The sequence below is a fragment of the Macrobrachium nipponense genome, chromosome 10 (assembly GCF_015104395.2).
Source record: "Macrobrachium nipponense isolate FS-2020 chromosome 10, ASM1510439v2, whole genome shotgun sequence".
In the NCBI taxonomy this organism is placed as follows: Eukaryota; Metazoa; Arthropoda; class Malacostraca; order Decapoda; family Palaemonidae; genus Macrobrachium; species Macrobrachium nipponense.
In genome coordinates, this window is record NC_087204.1 from 96,400,741 (window position 1) to 96,418,196 (window position 17,456).

General features: G+C 32.9%; 1 protein-coding gene across 9 annotated transcripts in view; it reads left to right on the forward strand.

Annotated features, from left to right (window-relative positions):
- Positions 1 to 14,569, forward strand: part of LOC135223782 (rap guanine nucleotide exchange factor 1-like) — a 297,008-nt gene extending 282,439 nt beyond the window's left edge. For all 9 annotated transcript variants that reach the window (XM_064262571.1, XM_064262566.1, XM_064262570.1 and 6 more), the window contains 8 exons: positions 939 to 1,079; positions 2,009 to 2,261; positions 3,280 to 3,445; positions 3,566 to 3,715; positions 4,584 to 4,867; positions 6,675 to 7,494; positions 9,439 to 9,570; positions 9,948 to 14,569. In XM_064262571.1, the coding sequence (XP_064118641.1) occupies positions 939 to 1,079; positions 2,009 to 2,261; positions 3,280 to 3,445; positions 3,566 to 3,715; positions 4,584 to 4,867; positions 6,675 to 7,494; positions 9,439 to 9,570; positions 9,948 to 10,074 (2,073 nt within the window). In that variant the 3' untranslated portion in view covers positions 10,075 to 14,569. The remainder of the gene's footprint in view (positions 1 to 938; positions 1,080 to 2,008; positions 2,262 to 3,279; positions 3,446 to 3,565; positions 3,716 to 4,583; positions 4,868 to 6,674; positions 7,495 to 9,438; positions 9,571 to 9,947) is intronic.
- Positions 14,570 to 17,456: the final 2,887 nt, after the last annotated feature.

Below are 17,456 nucleotides of genomic sequence, written 5' to 3' on the forward strand. Positions count from 1 at the left end.
TTTGTGAGCAGTGTTAGGTGAATGTAGTGTAATCTGTGATACATTATTTTCATGGACTCAAGCCATATTTGCTAATGTGTTTACATTAGCAAGGAAACAGCTCATCAAAGTTAAAAAAAAAAAAAAATCACAAATTCAGCCAAAAAAAAACACTATGTATTTGTGATCATAAAGGGACTGTATTTTGAAGAAATGTGGCATATGTTATGAAGTAATGTACAAAACCTAATTGTTTATAACTATATTTTAAGGAGGTTACTAATTATATTACCTTTTTACATTCATGAAATAGGATCAACCTCTAACTTAGCATTTAGTACTAGTATTTTGATTATTAAATTTTTATTTAACAAATTCAAATATTGCATTGTGGAATAATAATATGTAGTACTGTACTTCGTTTCAAAGTACAGTTGTCTTAGGTGTCTTCAGGTGAAACTTTTTGGTACTGAAATATTTCGGGGTTTTATTTTGGTTGAAATTGTGGTATAATACTATATTAAAAATTTATGTGACAATTTTTTACTTATTTTACCCAAAGTGCTTGCTGCGTTTTATAATGCCATACTTTTGAGTTGGAAATTTAAATGCTTACAGATATTTTATGCTGTTGTGACAAAATATGGTTATGAAAGCTCAACTGTAAAGCTATATTTACTAACACTAATATAGCTTCAGATCTGAACTTTGGTAACCATATTGTGTCACAGCAGCATAAACTATCTGTATGCTTTTAAAGTTTCCATTTGAATACTAAAAATTAACGTAAGGTCTCATGATTTATGATCTCTGGCTTGTCTTTCAGTTGTGTTATTGGTATACTTTAATGCACTGAATATCAAGAGTTGAGCAATGTGCTTTATACATTATTTAATGGTAGGAGTTAACTAGATGCTTTAAGACTGTCTTAGATGACCTTTGTTATCATTTTTCATCAGGGAGAAAGAGAGAATCACATATTGTCAGTGGTTGTGCCTCCAGCATTACCAGCAAAGAAGAGTCGTCTAGGACGACAAATTTTATCCACATATGAAAATGTTGATACAGACTCTGTAGATGCACCAGAGTCAAGACTAAGGGTAAGACATTTAGAGACGGTTGTTTCTAAGAATTATGTTAGTGTTTGTTGAGAACATTTTAGTTAATGAAATTAATTTGAAATTTTCTCAACTCATTTTGTAATAGAAGGCATTTGTATTCATAGTTGTAATTACATTGGAAAACCCTACTTTTAAGAAAAACACTTGTAATTGGCAACTAGGCCTATTTATCTTATCTATTAATGTAATCAAATTAGCACTTCATAATTTTGAATGAAAATAAACAGGAACTAAGAAGCACTTCCTTATTATGATTGAAAACAAACGGGAACTACGTATCTCAACAAAAGCTGGCCCACAAAAAATAAAATACAGAAAATTTAATTAGCACTGATACAGGTTTTTGTATCAGTTAACTTTTAAAGGTATCTCATATATTCACAGTGATCAAGTTTTATTATATAGGACTGCATAAATGATTGTCTCATACAAGTACTACTGTACTAGTTATTCTTTTTTTTTTTCTTTTAATCACACCTGCATTAATAATGACATAATTATTATTTTGAATCCAGAGAACATAGCTTATAATTTCCATGCAACTAAATGAGTAGTATTATTAGGTAATAATGTTATTGCCTCCAATTAGTAGGATGTTTTCCTAATATTTGCTCAATCATATTCATTCTTTTTTCAGGCTAGGTAGTCCAATGTGTAGATTAACCTAGGTCATATTCTGTATTTCACCTTGTTGATTTTCAACAGCACCATAGTTTAAATACTTTCAATATCAGTATTCTAAGTATGTAAAGTAACAGAGTTCAAGCTTTTTAAATGTAGTTTCCTAGGTGAACATTCTTTAGGCTCCCTTGTGAAGGGCATGTTTCATTGATTGTTCTTATGTAGTGGGCTTTAGAAAGCTCCGTTCGCATGTATCTTAATCTTTTATTTACATATGTTGTTTGCAGCTAAGAGATGATCCAAGCCCAAAGCTTCCACCAAAAGTTGGCACCTTGCTGGGAAGCAGTAGCAGTAGCAGCACCAGTAGTGTCAGCAGTGGTCATATGAGCAGCACAGTCAGTATGGTGAGCAACAGCAGCACCAACAGCAGTCAAGGAAGTAATGTTGTTCTGCGAAGACACACTGCGGTTCTTCAGACACAGCATGGCTCAAATGAAGATGATGAAAATCCACCACCTTTGCCACTTAAAAAGAAACATGGTAAAGTACTCTCCTTTGTTTTGTTATAATATCCTTGTTATGTACAGTTAGTTAATATTAGATTTCAAGAGGCCATATTTATAATTGTAGGATGGAAATTTCATTGACTTGAAAAAATTATGCATTCCAACTAAATTATTGGAGAATTTTAACAACATTGCACTAAGTACAAGAATACAGCAATATCACATTTATTAAAGCAGTTCACAATTACAGGAAGAGATACAAAGCAATTAAAAAGGTTTTGTAAGCTTACAGACCAGGACTCAAATGAGGTTGTGGGTCAAGTCTTTAACTTACATTTTACCTTTCCTAGCAAAGGCATTGATTGATTTGTTAATTCTTACTGGCATCGCAACGACGAGGTTATTGACGCCATCTTAGCAAAGGCAGATGACCATAAAAGAGAGACAGTAATACCACCTCGTTTAATTACGTACCACTATCGCTAATAACAGGCATCATCCAGGTTTAAATTATGAAGAAACTTGTTGATGAACTGGCTTTCCAGAAGATTGCATCAAAGGAAGCATAATAAAAAAGGTGAACGATTAAATACAATAAGAAATCTCACGAAATATATCAAGAGCCAAAGACAGCATGTATGTAATTGCAAATCCCTGTTGCATATACATGTACAGTACTGATTCAGTAACTGTTATCCAGCTTTCAAATCTGTATACATATTGGAGAAATCCAGTGTATCATTAGGGATTATTAACATGTTGGGCTATATTTACATGTGACCAAAACCATTAACCATTCAGTATTTTTTGTGCCATCATCATCATCAAATTTGGAAACTTGGGAACTGTTTTATATATAGGCACAATATAATTATTGAAAATATACAATTCAAGTAACAACTGGTTTTCAGAATTTGGTTAGTAAGACTGATAGAAATTGCATTGCTAGAGGGGTTTCTGTTATAAAATTGTTACCCATGAATTTTACTTTTCAGTACATTCTGTGTTTGGGAAATTTATCTTAATGTTTTATTTTATCATGTTTTTTACAGTCATGGACTACATGAAGTTGTTTGGCCAAGTGGCAGAACCCAATGAGAATGAACTCCTGCGGCATTCAGTACACCAGATGCATCTCATCTCAAGTTCTGACTGGTTTACACAAGAGAATGAGTTGGAGTTGATTCATTCAGCTCAGTATTCAGAAATTATCACTGGGTAAGCATTATCTTTCTTTACCAGAAGTGCCTATATTCTCCTTATGTGGTAACATTTTTATTTGCATCAGCGTTTTTAGCATAATTTTCAACTTGCTTTTCTTAATTTCTTTTCATCTAGGATGGACATCTCAATGCATCCCCCAGAACTACCTCCAAAGCAGAATAAACGTCTGAATGTCCCTGCTATTAGGCAGTCTTTACCTGCAACACCTAAACTTATTCCTATTTCATATTCAAATGATGCCCCAAGAGAGAGTTCCCTCATCAAGTAAGTTTCTGGTTTGTGATTTCTCATGTGAAATTGTGTGTAAGAAAAAAATTCTTACATAATAAAAAAGCTTACTTTCACTATAACTGCCAGTATTGAGGTCATGAAGTATAATGAATTATGTTTCAAGCAGGATCACATACTTGAGAGATTATACAATATACATATAGCCAAATACTTTTTTCTTGTATACATGTCAAACTACAAGAAAGCTTGAGGTGGCAAACTAAAACTGCAGAATACAGTATATATAGAGTACTTTGTCATTTTTAAATGTAAAAAATATTGTTGAACAATTTGAACTGTATTGAGTAAAATTTGTTTTGAAGTTAAATAAGCAGTTGATATAAATGTTTTAAATAGTAATGGCTATGATAAGAAATATAATACATTGTCTTTTGAAACACCTGGAAGACAGAAATAGGGAAGTATACATATTGAGCCTTGGTAGGTAATTGTACATATATAAAGGTAGTGAGGCCAATTACAAGTTCTATAGAAACGTTAGAATTTTAATTTTTAAGACCAATACAATACTGTTATATGAGCTATAAAGGCACATTAAAAATAATCATAATTAAGTACTTTCCCTATGGTAATGATGTTTACCAGTAATAAAAATTCAAAAGTTTCAGTCTTATATTGGTGACTATTTTTGGCTAACACTGCACCATTCCAGACAGAACAGCATTAGTAAAATAAGTTTTCTGTTCATCAATCATGGAAGTTATTTAAATTTTTTATATTTTAAAAACCTTTGTACGAACCTTTTTGATTGTTAAATGGTGCAAGACGATGCAGCATAGCATTTTTGTTTTCCTTTCTTGTAATGGTGTTAAATGGTGATAACCTTTCTCTGCCATTTCAGCTTCCATAGAAAATCAACCGAAGAGAAAGATGAACCAGAGGAAGTGCTGATCAGGGATCAGGTTGTGGAAGTTGACAGAAAATCATTAGAGAGGAAGGATGAGGAAGTTGTAGAGGAGAAGAAAAAAGAAGAACTAGAGGAAGAGGATGAAAAGGAAGGTCCACTGGATCTTCTTGATGTAACAGAGTACCTAATATACAAAAAAGAAGGTGAAGAAGGACCAGATATAAGAGGTGGTCCTGTGGATGCACTTATTGTTCATGCTTCAAAGGCTAATCAAAGGGGTGAGTAAGGATGTATTCTAGAGTCATATTCCAAGTTAGAATTTTTACAGGTAAACTTTACTTTAGTATTCTGGTAAGTATTTGCTGGTTTGTGCTTGCAACTGAAAAACTTTTGAAAGAGCTCAAATTACACGGCTATAACAAAATTACAGTCCTGGCCAAAAAATATTCATGGTTGCCTCATTTTATAAAAGTTGCTCCGATGCAGTTTTCTTTAGACCTTCAGTAGGACCCATGAAGTATTACCCTTATGGTCATGTTAGGTATGTATGATATGTGACTATTGGCATGCACAAACCCAAAAAATATAGTAGTGATCATGGACTTGTCTCAATAGTTCCATAGAATGGCTTGTGAAGCATCGGATGATTTTATTTCCTCTTGCACCATGGCCAGTTATTGGGTTATTATCTTGTGATAGAATTGGAAAAATCATGTTTGGAAAGCATGTAACAGTCATTTAACTCTAATGGCAGTCATATATAAGAATGCAACAAAGTTATTAAATCAAACATTGCAAGAAACTGTAAAAATGGTTACAGTTATAAAGTTTAGTTCTTAAGTGTTGAGACTTTATATTCATTTTGTTTCCACATTCTATAGCTGCTATGCAAGATTGTATTCCCACTTGGTAGAATGATGCAAAAACCTTGTTTTGCTATTGTTTTTCCTTTATCATTGCTTATGCTTAGGCTCTTTTTAACACCTGTTTTTTTTAATTACCATAGCATTTTTATCCATTTTTTTGTGCCCTCTTTTGTAAAAAAAAAAACACCAAAAGCCAAAAGGAATCTACTCTGTAGAGTAATGGTGATGATTTTTCAGTGCTAGTGCACCTTGTAAAATCTTTTATGTTGTCTTTCTTTTCATGATAAACAGAAGATGAGGAAAGTGATGGTAAGACTTGTGGAAGTGTTACTGTTGTAAATGCATGTCTATTTATCATGTCTTCATCATTTGTTTTCCACGTCTGTATTGTATTAAATGTAGCTGAATGTTAAAAAAAAATGGTGGACAACTGCATTATTGTAGAAACTAAGCATAGAAGAGGATAAGGCTTCAGAGGTAACCCCAGAGACTTAGTGTACCTTTCTTCTGTATTTTTTTCCCAAATTCTCATTACGTACAGTTAATTTCTCATATCAAGGTAAGCTTTAGTTTTCTCTCTGTATTTAGTTGCGTAAAGGTTTCACTATATAAAGTAGCAAATTTATATTATTTGCTGTATTTTTACCATTGTTTGGAGTCAAAATCTTTTAGTTTATGCTTGGATATTAATTTGTACGTAGATCTTTCACAATATTGCTAAAATTTAATTCTTAGAACATGTCATGTAATTAGTGTTCTTGTATTGAAGTGCAAATGTAGAACCTTTATGCTACACAGACATAACAGCTGAACTTTATAATGTGGTTTAGAGCTCAACATATTTAACAACTATGAAGTTTCCAAGAAATTTTCTCCAGTTTCACTTACTTAAATCTACTTGAATTGTAACACTGCTGCTCTTTGCTACAAGAGTTTTAGTATGTTCCACACTGAAAGAAGGCAAGACGTTTTGGAGAAATTTTTCTCTACAACCCGAACCTGGAGAGTTAGCTATCATCAAAGAAATTTTACTACTTCTGTAAGTTGATGATAGCTAATTCAAATTTCTTTGATAGTTTAAATCTAATTAGTTCCCTTTATAGTGTTTTCTACATTTTAATATACTCTCTTTTTTTTAATATCAGTGATATTAAGATTTTTCAGAGAGAATTACTGTTTGATGAGAAAAAATTTTATTTGGACTTATCTTGTGTTTCAGATTTCTTGTATCAAGAAGCCTTTTTAACAACATACCGTACTTTCATTTCTCCTGGACTCCTTATTGAGAAGCTCTTAAATCGTTATCATAAATTTATCAAGACATCGGACATGGAAAGACAAAAAGCTGCTCGTAATGCTTTTTCTCTTCTGGTACGAGTTGTGGATGATTTGGCCATAACAGATTTAAATATGGAAACACTGGAAACGCTAACAAATTTTGAGTACAACTTGCTGTGTCGTGGTGAATTACTTCTTGCAAGAGCCCTTAGAAAAAAAATTGTAGAAAAATTGGAGGCTAGGAAAAGATATCATGCTCCAAAAGAAAGTCTTTGCATAGCATCTTTAGGTATAACAACAAAGCAAGCATATTTGTTGGAATTCAAGTCCAGAGAAATTGCAGAGCAAATGACTTTGTTGGATGCAGAACTGTTTGATGTCATGGAAATACCTGAAGTTTTGCTCTGGGCACAGGAGCAAAATGAAGAAAAATCTCCAAATCTCACAACATTCACCGAACACTTTAACAAAATGTCTTATTGGGCACGTTCTCGAATACTGGAACACGAAGATGCTCGGGATCGAGAAAAGTGTGTCATGAAGTTTATAAAGATTATGAAACACCTACGAAATGCAAACAACTTCAACTCTTACTTAGCCATCCTGTCTGCACTAGATTCTGCCCCTATCAGAAGGTTGGAGTGGCAGAAGAACATTACTGATGGTTTGAAGGAGTACTGTGCTTTGATAGATTCCTCTTGTGCATTCAGAGCTTACAGACAGGCACTTTCAGAAACTTCACCTCCATGCATTCCTTATATGTAAGTTTTAGTTTTAAATATTTTTTTGTTATAACTACAAGGCATAATTGTAGAATCTGTAACATTTAAGATTTTTGTTTAATTGTTTAGTAAACTTGGTGGATATCAGAGAAGTGCTTTTAAAAAGTTTTAAAGTTTTCAAAAATAAGATACAGTATATACTACATTAGGCCTAGGTTAAATAAGTTGACAAGAAAACTCTGGTAGTATATGCTTAATATTACACGAGCTTTCGTTATCAGATATTATGTTGCCTAGGTAGGTTAATCAAACTATGTTTCGTATATAGGGAAGAGTTTGTTATGGTTAGTTTGTACTAGGGCACTTACGAAATTTAACCAGAACAATGTAGTGGTCTAAATATTTGTGAAGGGGCATCAAATTCCCAAATTATTTAACCTTCAGTCATTTCTGTTTACCATGCAAATTATATTAAGATTTTATGGAATTTTCAATTTTGAATTGAATTCTCGTAAACATTGCATGAATTCATAACATGAAACTACATTTGAGTGATACAGTGGAAAATAAAGGTAACCAGTGTACTTCCCGAACTGTCAACAGTGTATGGTATTTTAACCCTTATGACTTAAAGCAGAATCTAAAAAGCCACAGTTGCATCTGTTCAGAATTGTTGCCCTGCTGTGTATTTGAAAATTTGTGGTGGTCTTGCTATTGGTTGACAGATTCCACCTTAGAAATGAACATTAATTTCTGTTATTGCTTTGAAAGAAGGGATAGAAATTTTCCCATGGATGAGTAGCATTAGGAAATAAATTTTAATTACTTTTCATATTTTTGAGCACAAAATATATGAACAGTAATTTTGGAATGAAAAAATACAGTCAAAGTAGTACAATCAATTAATTTTATAAATGTAATTCAATAAGAAACAAAATTTTAGTTTTCCAGGACAGTTGCAATGACAAAATGTTTTTCTTAAAGTGTAGGTAAGAGTGTGACCTTTTCATAATTTATCAAAGGTTGAAGTCTAAATATTGTATATGCCCTTACTGTGATTCAAGAAGTTTTGTGGTATGAAACAGTGAGAAAAAGACACTGGCAAAGTACAGTATTGCACAAGTAAATTTTAGTAAAAAGTTGTAGCGTCCTTTATCAAGACAATTGACATGTGGAAACATTGACTTTGGAGTGTGGAGTGTTTAGGTAATTTTAGAGGCTGTGACTTATTTTGCATGAAATTCACCTTATTATGTAAATATTCGTTTCTTATAATTCAGAAATATTTTTTATTATATTAACACTAAATATAAAAAAATATCTATGTATAAAAGCATACATTCACTTAGTGACTTTTCAGATAAAATAACTGTGATTATGTATCAGAGCTTAAGTATACGTACCTTAGTTTAACCAGACCACTGAGCTGATTAACAGCTCTGTTAAGGCTGGCCGGAAAGATTGGCTTATTATTTACTTGGCTAGGAACCAACTGGTTACTTAGCAATGGGACCTACAACTTACTTTGGGATCTGCACCACTTTATATCAAAAAATGAATTTCTAATCACCAGAAACAAATTCCTCTGGTTCCGCATTGGCGACAGCAGGGAGCAAACTTGGTCTACCAGTGAGGAACTTAAAAGTATTAACTTTCTTGTGAGATATAATTTTACATACATTGGGTAAATCTGTGTCCAAACATATGCCCGTGAAGATATACGTATCTCAATCAGTGTTTCCTATTGCTGCTAGATTTTTTATAATATACTATATGTTTCACAACTACTAAAAACTTTACACTGCCCTGTAAAGGGTAAATACAATTACGTCCCCAGTCCAGTAGCAGGACAAAAATTCTTTTAAGATTGTGCAGTATTTGGTGTTACCTAGTTTATTTTACAGTATTTTTCTTCATTTAAACTTCAAATCCATGTTTTAGTTTTTAGGTGAATTTACCTTTACCTTTATTTTCAATTTACAGTGGGCTGATCCTGCAAGATTTAACATTTGTCAATATTGGGAACACTCAGTTTATGCCAGATGGAAATGTTAACTTTTCTAAACGGTGGCAGCAGTACAACATTCTGGATAATATGAAACGATTTAAGAAATGGTAAGTACACACTCTCTTATTTACACCTATATTTGTATATAGTACATACAAATATCCCTCTTGTTTATGATATTACTTGTCTATTATCTTCTAATTATTATTGCTTCTAAGCTAACTGTGTGTTAAAATATCCAATGCTCTTCATTGTGTTCATGTTACTTAGGGGTTTTTGTATTCATGTAGTATTCTTGCTGTCATTATCAAGTATTTTTATAATGGTTAACCAAAAACAACTGGAAATCAAATTGCCTTGTGTGCATATCACACACTTTTTTTTCAGCATTTAATGTTTGTGCTCAATTCTTTATTGATCAACTTTAAGTATTTGTTTTGATGATGAATGTCATAAAGGAAGTTATTACCATTTTTTTTTTCAGTCAATATCCATTCAAGAAGAATGAAAAGATTATTGCTTTCTTCAATAATTTTGATGACTACCTGAATGAAGAGGCACTATGGCACATCTCTGAATCCATAAAACCTCGAGGAGGTAAGAAAAAGTGAATCTGATCCTCAGATATTTTTATGTTAATATTTTAATAATGATACACGAAGGTGATAATCAGTGGTTTCCAGTTTGCAGTGTGAAATATAAATTATTTAGAAATGTTTTCTGTACTGGAAGATAGTACCATAGGTAAACTATGTTGTAAATAGTAAGCCTATGGGAAACACAGATGGCCATCTTAGGCAAATCTCTTATGAAAAGAATTGCAGAGGAACGGAGGTTGGTTCTTAAAGGATTTCAGGATCAGTCTATAAAGAAAGGCACTGTATTACATAGCCTATCCTCTATACTACTAGCCATTTGTATTATGTATGTGTAGTTCAGTCAGATATAAAGGTGCTTAATATGAAGCCTCGCTGGCTTCACATAAACTTTGTGACCACAATGTGTGTAGAAAGTGCCAGTAATACCTATACAGACACTCAAGTTTGATATTTCTCTTTCTTACCTGTATAGCAATAATAAATACTGTTATGCAAATATATTGCTAACTTACAAATTAAGAGAATTAATATTTTAGCATATATGAAATATGCAGAGATATAGTACATATACAATTCATCATGGAGGTGTCAGGTAGATTTGATTACTACTGATTTCAAAATGACAAGTATTGTCTTTATTTCATGTCAAAATGAGCTTAGGCAATTTGGTGTCTGTGTAAGTACTGGGGTACTTCCTAAAGTAATTATGTAGAACAGTAAGTTTATTTTGACTGTGTAGTAACTTCTAATTGAGACTACTTGTAGCTACAGAGTATGCTGCAGATTTTTATTATACAACATGATGCAAATAAAGAATCAAAGGGTTTTTTAGGTAGGCCAACATTGTAAATAATTGTACAGTATATTCAGATGAATTATGTTGCATTTTTTTGCATTATGCTAAGGTTTACAGTCAAAAGATAGCCAACTTGTGTTCTCAGTCAAGCAAATATTTTCAACTGATGTGATAAATCTGTAATAATGAGAGCCTGTTCTGTGTAAGTTACAGGTACTTACAGAATTCACATTATTTCTCTTTTTAGATATTGATGGTGTAATGGAGTTCATGTAGGCTAGTCAAAGCACAACATATACCTGTTTATGTTGCAGTACAATAGGTTTTCAATTTCAATGGACATGACTGCCGTATGATAATCTGCTTTCAGTATTGCATGGCTTATATATGTTCTCATGGCAATACTAGACTTAAGATTCAGTGTCATCATGATACCATATATGACAACTGGTCCAATTTCCATTTGATTAGCTTTTTAGAAGCTACTACTCAAGCTGGAACTTTTCCCACAAGTGAAAATTTGTAAATACTATAACCTAAAATCAAGAAAAAACCAAGTTTATGTATGTTAGGGCCAACGTATATAAGCCACTCCTCTCAGTATGAAAGTTGTAAGTAGTCTACCTGTGCTCTAAATTACACCATTGTAAGCCAAAGACGTAGCCCCAAGGTTACAAATAAAGAGTATCAGTCCAAAGATTATTCCTGATTACTTGTTCATTTGGTGATGGTAGGAAGAAGTACTTTTTTGTGTAGGGGTACTAACTGAAATGTGAGTTTGATACTGACAAGATTCAATTATCCCTGTGGTTGTTGTTGCTGTAGAGTAATGTCACAATATAATCAAAGGTCACAAGTCGATTCATCCATACTTGCAGGATTTTTATTATTAACCAGACAACTGAATTAAGGTTCTTAACCTTTGCATTTACTGTAAAGTTTGGGAAGTACCATTTGCTGAATCTCATCTAGTGCTCTTGGATTGGTGCATCAGCATTTGGATAAGTACATGGCTTTATGTTAATGATTGTCAAGTTTCTCTCCTATGTTATAGTATATATGCCTGTAGCCAGCCCATTCAAATTTATTTCAGTAATACATTTGGTAATGATAATTCTATTTGGTGTACAGTATTTATGTTACTGTTGATTGTTTTTGTGAACCCGAAGCTTTTAATCATCATTACCAATCCACTGAGTTAGTGAAACAACTTTCAAGGTTTACTTTGTTTTTTTGTATTTGCCTTGACATTGTAATTTCCCAGAGCAGGAAATCAGTTCCTGGTACTTTGTGTTAGCTCAAACACCCAGATGGGAGGTACATCAACTTGTACAATAGATATTCACTGTCTTTGTATAGTGTCTGGTTTGTCATATCAACTTGACTTGAGGTGTTTTCATACATGTACAGTATCAAAATCTGTTGGAGGAAGTTTGCATGGAAGCAGAACGCTCGTAATATATTGTGCATTTGTACATACAATATATCTATATATATACAGAAATTTATTTTTACATAAATTTTACCATTTTTGGGTAATTGCAATATTTTGCACACAATACATTGAAAGTTTTCAGCCTTTTTTTGTAATTTTGATGTCAATTTTTAGTTTCACAATTGCTATTAATAATGAACAACTCGCCAGAGAACTAATGCCTTCCGTATGTGTCACAACACAAGTGCTAATTGTATACTGGTACTATTATGCATATCAAAATGAAGTCTCATGATATTTGTAAAGTGAATTAACTACAACAGTTTTTAATTAAGTTTTATTCAAACTTAAATTCAGTATAAACTTTACTCTCAAAACATCCTTTTCTTTCTGTAGACATTTCTGTTTACACGTCTGGTCAGATTATGCATAGTGGAAGGTTTTGAAGGTAACAGTGTTGTGCATAGAAACATAGTTTTGCATTAAATATGTATACATTTATGTTTATACACTGGCTGTGTTGTATTGCCATCTTTTATTAATATGTACCATGCATAGATCAAATATTTGTAATAAAAGATTGTATGTAGTACTCATGAAAGGAAATATGTCGATTGTAAAGAAATGACAAATACTAGGTGGCTCAAATGTTTTCAATTTCATTTTCAGATGGTAAATTTACCAGGAAAATTTTAAGTTTTTATTATGTGCAATATTTTCATTAAGGATAATGCAATATTGATTTGTAAAAGAAAAAGAGAAAATGTAGACTAACCAAAAGTTAGATATTTAATTTTGAAATTTTCAAATTAAGAGTCAAAAAGAGTAGAGGTAAACAATTGCTATCTCTGTGATACAGTTGAGATACACTGTTGTTGCAGTGTTAGTTTCGTATCTTCCCGTGTAATGCTGATCATACTTTCCTTGATTCATCGAATAATAGTAAAGCCAAGCTACTATGCTGTACAGATTATAATTGCCTTTTATTAAAAATGCTTGTACATAACTGTAAAATTATTTCATGTAAGTGTACTGTATCAGTGTTCACTAGCTCCTTTACAGTATGGAGATGTTTACAGTTTTTAAAATATGATAAGGAATGAGTAAGTGTTAATGGTAATTTGCACAAAAATACCCAACTTTATATTCAGTCAGGTGAAACATAGTCCTGGGATTTTGTTTATTTTTTTTCTTGGAAATATGAATTAAATTTTTAGTAAGGTTTATTACTGGCATCGCAGCAAAGGTAAAAATTTTATTTTCTCTGATTTTCCTTTAGAAAAGGTTATTAAAAATTTCTCTTTGAGAGTGATTTTCTGTGCCATTTCACAGCAGTTGGTAAGAATATCTTTAAAAAGTCTACTTTTATAAATTAGATATGACTTCAGTGCTTTTAACTTTTCTGAGAATCGGGCATACTAAAGTGTAATAAATTTTTAAATAGTTTTGAGGAAATTTCATGAAACAGTTCAAAACAATGTAAAATATGTAATAAAACAGTACTTTTAAACTCTGGACAGTCAAGTGTTCATAGGTTTCACTTGTGGACACCACAATAGTACCTCTTGATTTAAAATGATGAAAATATTCTCTTTTATAGAATTAACATACTTACATCACAAAGGAATTAATTTGAAAAGTTTCCTCATTCATATATTTTCTTTAATGAGGGGATGGTTCCAGGTGTGGGTTCGGTTGTGTTATAATTGTGCAAGCCTAGTTTAGGATTATTTTGGTACAAATAGCTGATGTCCTTAGATACATATGTGATGTAGGTCACCCCATCCTCTTGTCACAAGTAATTTCATGCATGTACTTGCTATATTTTTTTCTGGTTTTGCCTGTTATTCACTTTTTTTTATTTCTTTTTTTATGTGCACCTCACCCTTGTGACCAAAAGTACAGTAAAATGCTTGCTGTTGTTTATAAAATGAATACATTTTCCTTATGTGTACAGTCTATTGTAATAGAGGAAAGATACAGAAAAGTAAGTAATAGTTTTCAAGGTAGAAAAAAAGGTAACTAGTAAGGTTATTGTGTCAGGAATCCTCTCACTTGAGGTACAAACAAGGAATCAGAGGCTATGTTAAAGTACTTGGCCCCTTTTTCTAGTCATTCATATAAGTCAGTTTGCACCAAGAGATTTATTTACTTTTTGGACTGTTAAATATAGAATAAATAGGACTATTTTAATGCAGTACATGTATAAGTTGCTATAATGTAATGGTTTGTATTGTGTCATGTAATTTTGTAAAGAAAATAAAATTATGTCTCAAGTGCTCTGTGTTTCAACTTTACATCATGAGATTTAGTATTAAATTTCTATATTACAGCATAATTCGTATGCAGAGAGCAGGTCTGTAATCTCTTTGAGCCACTCACTTACATTTACTAAAAGCTTCAGTCAGTGGTGTCAGATCATATACTAGTTAGGGATAAAAGTATGAAAATCTTCCAAAATACTTTTTATGTTAATACACATACTAAATATTGCCTTATACTTAATTCAAAATTCACAACTATGCATACCAAGCAAAAGGTGATCTGTTAACTAAGATGGTTGTGAAAGACCAGATATATTAGTGTCACAGAATTTTTCCCGGGGAGTTCTAATGCAATGGGAAAGATTTGCATACCATCTCTGTTGTGACAATCTGGCCAATGGAAGTCACCTGACCAATTGATAACTAGAGATAGAATGGAAGGAAAAATTTTCCAGAAAACCCCAAGGTTTCACCTTCCTATCTACTGAGTCTGGAAAGAGGTACTACCCCTGGGATCACATTGTGATGTGAGCGCAGTGGGGAAGCCCAAAGTGGAAAACCCTATATGAAATGGAGAAGACCATTCATGGTTTATTACCTAGAGATCCATACTGTGAAAGTTCACTGTTGTAGTCTTCACACAAATGCCAATACATTACCACTTATCTGACCTTTGAAAATATAACAAGACTCAAAAGAAGCACTTTGTTCAAGGTGAATTTATAGGTTGCTCTAAGAGCAAAACCCCATGCCAGCACAAAACTCACTTAATCTAAATTATTGTCATCATCAAGATAAATTATGAGAAGACTGCTCACATGACATCCACTGCCCAGATGCTGTCAGTCTGGAATATAATTAAACCAGCCTGCTGGTGGCATCAGGGAACAGAAAGTGATTGAAGGATGGAAGCAGAGTGAGTGTCCCGTTTAGAAGTTCCAGTCCTATGTCACCAAAGAGCACAAAGAGTTTGATGAAGAAATTGTGCTGTTGTACAGTCACTTGAGACCAAACAAACATCATTAGTATCAAAGTCCATCTTCCTCTACATAAAGCTTGGTAAATAACTGCTGACTCGCATGGACAACATGCATGGGCTTGTAGAATGAAATTCTAATTTATACCCTTTGCAGGGCTTGGACTTGAGATCAATTTGGTGGAAAGTTGTTGGCAATATTACTGAGCTACTGTGATAAAATTTACTGACATGAGGATTTGGCAACATTATCAACCTATCAGAATGTCTGCAAGACAACATTCCTAAAATCCTTTCTATAATGTCTAAAAAGATGCTCTTGGTAGGGTAGGCCATGGGAAGAAAAACTTTGCTTCTGTTTCCTCTTTAGGTTAGTCTCAAAATTAAAAGGCTTTGTAATGTTGGGAAGAAGAGTCTTTCACATCACCAGCACCAGTTACTGCCAATATAAGTAGCCAGGTGATCCAAAATTTGAACTTTCACTGCATGAATGTAGTTTCATATCATTTGCATAGGGTGACAAGAACTAATGTAAATCTGGCAAAGGCAAGCATTTTCTTGTTTTTACTTGGTGTCTGTATAGACTTCCAAGCATGGTGGGCTGAGCAAATCTTGCTGGAGAAAAAAGAAAGGAATGTTGCATGAGTCTGTGCCATAACAGTGAGGAAGTAACTAGTTTGAGGTGTGCTGCTCTGACCTAATGTTCTAAAATTAATGCAAGATCTTGTCTTACACAGTTTCAGGGTGCAGTCACTGTCCTCTATTGAGTCTTGTCTCAAGTCTGGCTCTGCTGCTATGGTTATAATAATAATAATAATAATATAATAATAATAATAATAATAATAATAATAAGGAATAAAAATAATAATAATAATAATAATAATAATAATTAATAGGAGGCAGGATTTGCAACCGGAACGACCCACACTATAAATACCACCAGTCGAATTGGAGGATGTGATAGAGCAAAAAAAAAATAAATAATAATAATAATAATAATAATAATAATGATAATATCCTTTATTACAGCTCAGGGCCATATATATGGAATATACAAAATACAGACAGTAACATACACAATCTAGATACATGAGACAACATGATAAAAAAAAATGAATAATAGGTACTTATCTACAAGATAGCTGAAGTAGCATAAAAGATAGCAATCATAATACTGGTAATAACACTAATAATATTGGTGAGAAAAAAAATATGCATTGAGAGTAATAACAGTTAGTGCACATATTATATAACTTAAATTTCAACTAGAGACCTTAGGTGGTTACAGTAGTCAGGTCCAGAGGGCTAAATACAAAAATTGAATGTAAAAAAACTAACTTGATAGTAATCATAGTAATAATGACAAATTAAAATATCAGCAATAAATGTAATAATGACAAAATCTGCAGATGACATCTTCCCAATATAGAGATTAAGTCCTTAAGGGGACAAAGGCCTCATTTTCCCATCTTTCCCACAATTTAGATCTTCTTGCTTCACTCCTTAGGATGCTTTGTATGAGCGAGTTGCTGCTGTTTCTCACTCTGGTTATCAGACTGGACATTGTTTGCCTAACAATGATTTTTAAATTGTCCAGGTGGTTTTCTATGAATATCTGTGTGGCGGAGTGGTAGCGGGGAGTTTTTGTGAGGCGTCTCAGAATGTCATTGTGCACAACAGTGATGCGTCTCACTGTTGGGTATAGTTTGTCCAGAGGGAACACCCTTAGATATTGTAGCAGTACGAGCAGAAGAGCAGCAGTTTCAAGTCTCTGTGACAGAAGGCAAACCTCCTTGCAATCATGTTGCCAGTTGCACATAGTTTACGACGCCTCTGTTCAATGTCTGCCGTATCTTTTAGGTTGTTGGTGATAATGTGACCCAAATACGGAAATTCGTGCACAAATTCCAGCCGATGGTTTCC